General features: G+C 44.3%; 1 protein-coding gene across 1 annotated transcript; it reads left to right on the top strand.

Moving 5' to 3' along the window:
- Positions 1-135: 135 nt before the first annotated feature.
- LOC104468347 (LIM/homeobox protein Lhx1) lies at positions 136-1,060 on the top strand (the record flags this gene model as incomplete). The annotated part of the gene is made up of 1 exon (XM_010082446.1): positions 136-1,060. A coding segment is annotated over one exon (380 nt), but the record flags the coding sequence as incomplete, so codon positions are not given.
- Between the last annotated feature and the right edge of the window lie 5,503 nt (positions 1,061-6,563).

The raw sequence follows: 6,563 nt of genomic DNA, 5'->3' as shown, positions 1-6,563 counted from the left end.
GGCTCAGCCAGCTCTCAGCTCTGGGTGACATTTTGAGGCACCAGCTGCATCGCCGTTACAGCACGCCCTCGCGTCTGTTCCACTCGGTTACTTTGCCTGTGCATTACCTTCCCTCTGTCTCTCCTTGTCCCCCAGATTATCAAAGCGAGTATTATGGCCCTGGAAGCAATTATGATTTCTTCCCGCAAGGACCTCCCTCGTCTCAAGCCCAGACGCCTGTGGATCTCCCCTTCGTGCCCTCCTCGGGGCCGTCAGGCACTCCCCTGGGGGCCATGGATCACCCCCTGCCCGGACATCACCCCTCCAGTGAGGCTCAGCGCTTCACTGACATCATGTCACACCCCCCCGGAGACTCGCCCAGCCCCGAACCCAACCTGCCCGGCTCCTTGCACTCCATGTCCGCGGAAGTTTTTGGCCCCAGTCCTCCATTTTCTTCGCTATCCGTCAACGGTGGTGCTAACTACGGCAATCACTTGTCACACCCCCCAGAGATGAACGAAGCGGCTGTGTGGTAGCTTTAAAACAAACTGGGGCTAAGTAAGTGATGATCATCTAGTCTGCTTATTGTTGTGGTGTACAGAAATGAACAAATAGAACATCTCTCCTGCCCTAAGACAATGTGACCTTGGGAACTGATCCAAAGCGCTCCAAGGCAAGCGTTGCTCTAGACCGGGACAATCTCCGTGTTACGGTTGTATCAGAGAAGCGAGGGGACGTTTTTGTACCATTGACAAACTGGTGAAGCTGTACAGTAAAGTGCTGCCATGCCGTAGGATGGCGTAAGTTTGATACCCTGTCGGATGTCATCCTCAGAGCCACAATCCTTAGAAACTTCTCGTTTTAAGAAAAAAAAATTAATAATTGAATGAAGGAACAGTCAAAGAAAAGGGGGAAAAAAAAGCTTCAAGAACTCTAGCCTTCCCGGTAAGGATGGTTCTGGCATTCTGAATTTGTTTGTTAATTTTTGTCTCTCAGAAAGTTCAACAAGAAGAAACTCTTTATAGCTTCAGCCATTTCAGCCTGCTGACTACCAGGTGGGACAACTTTTCTTTTTTCCTTTCTTTATGTTTTGTTTTCCAAAATAGCAAACACTAAATGTTAAGCCCTCAGCACCAACTCTTCTACCTTCACAAAGCTACACGTACAAAACCTCCTCATCATAGCAAAGGTCACCACCCAGACCTCTAACGCAAATGACTTGAAAAACAAACAAACAAAAAGTATTCTACCTTCACAGAGAGAGAAAAGCTAAACAAAAAGACTCTATTGAACTAAAAGCAGTCAACTGTTTACGTCTAATGTTAAATTCAGGAGTTCAATGTTTTACTAAAAAATCCTGTTTTAGAACCTCTTGTTCAAAAAGCAAAATATTTTGAGCAACCAACCAAAATAGTTCATTTTCTTTTCTGTAGATGTTATAACAGATTGCAGGGCTTGTGGTTCACTGTGCTAGTTTGTAAAAGGTGTTGTTTACAGAAGGCAAAGAAAAAAACCCACGAAACCCAGACAGTTGCCAAATAAAGTAAATATATAGCACAAATACTGTAAGGTGCTTTGCACCAGCAACCCGAGAAGTTGTTTAAAAAGTGTTACAAGGTTAAAATAAAAAAAAAAAAACCCACAAACATCTTTGCTAATTTTTAGTCCTGTTGAACATTCATGGAATTGTTAATATGACTTATATAGACCCACACAGGTTTTATTTTTGTGTCTTTAAAATAAAAGTCCAAAATATTTAAATTTTATGGTCAAATATGCAGTCAACAGCTGCTACTTTTTTCTTTATATATTAAATTTCTCATATGTCTTTTATTGTTCTAATAAACCTAAGCTTGTGTGACCTCCAGTGCATATTAGACCATTCACTGTATGAAAGAAAACATGTTGGATAAAATTTGTGCGTTTTTAATAAAATTAGAAAATCTGATGTTTAGATAACTTGTGTTTCATTTGATGTTTTAAGCATTTTAAATGGATTCTCTGGAGTAAACTAGCCCTGAGAAAGACCGATCCGCTCTGCTGCTAATCCTGTCCAGCTCCTTGGCTTTGGTAGGAGCGGGAGCCCCGGTGTGGCCGCGGCGAGCGGCCAGGGCAGCTCCAGCCTTTCCTGCCAGCTCCAGCCTCGGCTGCTGACCTACCACTAATGGGTGATGCTGTACGTTAAATTTCAGAATTGGAAACTAATCAAATTGTTAAATATATTAACTTGGTCTGTGCTGAGAGAAAATGTACTTGAAATGCTTATTTTCTGCATAAACAAAAACGTATTGTAAATGTAAAAACTGGCAAAGAGATGGTTTTAATTGATCCATTTTTAGTTAAATTCATTCTCCAAAAGCAATTTTTCTTTTTATTTTTCTTTTTTTTTCAAATTGGCTGGTTTTGAACACAGCAGAACCTCAGTGTCATGGAAGTAATTTTAATCCTTTTTTAGAGCTGATACAAAATGAATTGTTTCATGGTATTTGGGATATGTGAAGTTCTCCGAAGGGCAGCAGGGGATAATATTTGGCTTTGCACTAGATCCATACTAATTTTTTTGGAGAAAAATGAAACAACATTCTAGAACCTTGTGAAACGACAGATTTAATGTTTTAATTATAAATCATTGCAGAATCCCAAATATTCAGTTCTTCAAAAGCAAAAGTCTCGCTGATTCCGAGAGGACTTTGACCTGGTTTAGAAGCAAAGAATTAGGTTTGGTTCTGAGAAGTCGCTGGTTAAATGTTTTCCACCTGCTGAGCTAACAGAATGGGATGAACTATAATTGCTTATTTTCCTTCATCTCTCGACGGATGGTGACTCTGGCTGGCTTCTTTTTTATTTTATGTAGACACAGAAATGTACGCTAAACCACAGACTTCTCCATTCCCAGCGATTCAATTATTTCTGTCTTTGGACTGAGGGTAAAAAAAAAAATCAAAATGCTTTAAAGTTGTATGATTTGTAATTTTCGATGGTGATTTTTGATTTTGTTCACAGCCTCGTTTCTGTGCCCAGCAGAGGGGCCGCCTCCATGAAGCAATAGTTCACTTTGAACACAGAATGTCTTATATAGTGATACAAAGATAAAAACTATCTGCAAGGGATCTGTTAGTGTTTCTAAAAGAAAAAAATTCATGCTTTATTAAATACAGGGGAGACTTCTTAAACTGATGGGCTCTGTGTCTAACTCTTTTGTTTCTCTTGTGTACGGTTGCTCTGGTTTGTTGCTCTGGTTTGCATTTAAGCAAAGGAACGGGTGATCTATTTATTACAAACTTTTTCTTATCCGGGCAAGTGCTATTGATGAATAATCCTGCTGTTTGCACTGCTGGTCTGTGCTGCTGTTTGGTTGTTGAATTCATTATTTTAAATGAGAATTTCAACAAATAGGCTTATTTTGTAGAAAACATGTCTGCCAAGTGGGTTTTCTTTTTTTTAAATTTTTCTTCTTCTTTTTTTTTTATTTTATTTTTTTCCAGTGAGGTACGTGTGCAGTTTATTCCGTGTTAATTCAGGCAGCGATGCGATACGGTTCAGGTTAGGTCAGTGGTTTGTAAAGGGGCTGGAGGAGAGCCTGTGTTTGTTCCGAAGCTCCCATCCCTTCCGGGGGGTTTTGTCCATCTTCGGGGGGAGCCGGGGAGCCGTTCCCAAGCTTTGGGCTGAGCGTGTCCTTCAGGCTCCTGGGATCGAGGCCCCCGCACTCTGCAGATTGGAATTCTGTGCTCTTCAGAGCCGGCTCGGGGTTTCTGAGGACTAATCCAGCAACAATTGCACAGTCAAAACTCCTTTTGAAATCATTGTCACGTTGGGTTCTTGTAAGCCCTCGTTTACAAGAGCGTTTCCATTGACTCCGGTCGCGTTGCTGGTGAATAGCGTCTGCGGGGAAGGGCCGCGGCGAGTGTGTGCCGCCGGCTGGATCTGAGGTGTGCGCGTTCATTCCCCTACCTGCAAAAACGCGGACGGGAAACACGCGACTCCACGGATGCGCAACGCGATTTCAAAAGCGGTTTTAGAAGTAATTACTCTCTTTTGGTATTTTTTTCCTTGCCTGCTGCTGGTGTCGGTGCCCTTCACCCTGTTGCTATGTCCCAGCAGAAGGTGCAGCCCGGTGACGTTAAACCCCGCGGCTGTTTGCCCCGCGTTGGACGGCATCCACGGTGTGAGCGGGACGAGGGAGGCTTGGATTTAAACGTGTAAGACTGGAGACTTGTGCAAACCCCGTGTGTCAGACCATTTCCCGTGTCCTAGGAGAAAGGTGCAAGGCACTTACTGTGAGTATTCTTCATCTTGAGCTAACCTCCATGAAGGGGATATTTTTAAGGCTAATCCCAGTGTCTTTGAATTGCTGCGAGTTTCCAGCATCCAACCAACTCCGCTTTTGGCCCAACCGGTTGCGCGCCGTGTCCCCCCATGCTGTCACCGCGTGATGCTCCTCTGCCCTTTCCCTCCATCTCCAGTCGCTGCTGGGATCGATTTCCTCGGGCCTTTGCTTGCGGAGCAGTAGGGGATGTGTAAAGATCTGTGTCCCAGGAGCAAGAATGTATTTAAATTACAATTTGTAGACAAATTATTTTAATATGTGTGTGTGTACCCAGGTGCTGAGCAATGGGGACATGATACAAATCTATAAATAAATATAATTTACAAATATCGGGGGTGATTTACGTACTTTGCTGTCCTAGGAAGTGGCAGATACCTCCGTGTCCTTTTGCTGTAATCTGGATTTTTTTCCCTGAACGGGAGCGCTGTATTTAAACTCTGCGTGTTCTTACAACAATGGATACAAGCATTTCCAGTCTCCCTTTCTGTTCCTACCCCAGCAGGTAAATTCACATACATTAAGATGAAGCAATTGATACGTATCCATAAGAGCTGCCGACACTGTTGAGCTGGGAACAGGGAACTGTGCTGCTGGAGCAGGTTCTGGAAGGTCTGTTCTTTGTGTCTGCCGTGGCACTGGGGCGCTCAGTGTTCCTCGTGCCAACAGAATAGCCATGGAGTTAGAAATGAAATTAATAGGACCATTAAAAATACATTTGGATTAGAAATCCTCCTGGGATTGCCATCTTCTGTTTCTTTTTCAATAGTATTTGTGGTGCTTTTAGCTACCCCCCACGGGGTGATGCTGAGAAGGCAAAGTTTGTTGGTTTTGGAGAGTTTTTCCTTCATTAAACGCAGAATGGTTGTGCAGAAATGGAAGAGTTTGTGTGGCCTTACAGCTAGTGACCCCACATCACTAAACCCACACTTGGGGTTACTGTCACCGGAGTGGTGAGGGGACTCTGAGGGCGACTGATTTTCTTGCAGCGTGTTTAGCGTTTGTGCGCGGGGCGGCTGTGCTGGTTTTGTTGTGCATACCATGGTCTGTTCCCGGAGAACCCCCCCAGCCCTCTGCGTGACACCCTGGGGACACGGCTGGGCTCTCGGGAGGCTTCTGGTGCAGGCTGTCTGCAAACTCAGGAATCGCTCTGCTGGGATGGCCTTCGGGGCGCTGCTCGGAGAGCATTTTTGGCAACTGTAAGAATTAGATTTATTTTCCTGGTTGGTTTGGATACAACTTGCTTCCTGCAGAATCTGAACCTTTACGGAGGTTGACGGTAGCCCACGTGGTTTGGAAGGAAATCCGTAGCGCTGCTAATCTAGGAAACCCAAGTGTGCAGGACAGGGCTAGTGTGATCCTGGTGACAGGTCTCTATGGCGTGAGAATCGTCACACAGCACAGGCGGGAAACGGGAGCTGGAAACACCCCCGACCTGTGCAGAGCTGGAGCCGGACACGTGCCGGGGTGTCGCGTGAATTGTGGGGAGCGACGCTCGTGGCGAAGGCTGCCCCGCGTGACGGTGCGCTGCATCCCGGGGACGGCTGGGCGCTGGCGTGGGGTTTGCACGGGGAGATTTTTTTGTGCATAAAAAAATAAATTTCTTTTTCCATCTAGAAAAGGTTTTCTTCCAGTTTTCAAATTGTCTCTGGGTGGCCTTTAAAAATCTTGTCTGCTGGAAGCATCTTTAGGCTGTGCATCTGTTCAGGCACACTGTGTTATTCTATTTCTAGATGTAAGAATGATTACAGGTTGATGAAATATTTAAAATAACTGTGTTTTTTGAATGAGTGATGGGTTAGGAATATCAGAAATACTCAAGTAAATAAAAACCCAGAAGAAAAATAGCAAATATTTATAATCAGCGTGGTTTTTTATATGCACATAATCTAAATTTCCTGTTATGTCATTTGTTTCAGTGGACAGGTTTTGTGTGTGCTCTTCCCTGCTTCTCCCCAAGTTTTTCTCTTTTTCTCGTTTTCACTGAGAGATTGTGTTGCTGATTTAAAAACAAAATCTTAAAGTGAAATAGTATGACTGGAATGGAAGAGGTTGGTTTGGAAAATTACATTTGCTGGCCAAAGCGTTGGAAAGATAAGCTCAGCTCCGGCTTGGAGATATTTTTGGACAGCGTGCAGTCCTCTGGATGTGGGTCAAACTCTGCCGTTGAGAATGCAATTCAATTAAATTCAGCCGACGCGACTCTGGCGCGTGTCATTCCCGCGGATCGTGGCGTGAATCCCGTCACAGGCGGGTGCCT

Source organism: Pterocles gutturalis, unplaced genomic scaffold (assembly GCF_000699245.1).
Source record: "Pterocles gutturalis isolate BGI_N339 unplaced genomic scaffold, ASM69924v1 scaffold32889, whole genome shotgun sequence".
In the NCBI taxonomy this organism is placed as follows: domain Eukaryota; kingdom Metazoa; phylum Chordata; class Aves; order Pterocliformes; family Pteroclidae; genus Pterocles; species Pterocles gutturalis.
This window is presented reverse-complemented; position numbering and strand designations above follow the sequence as displayed.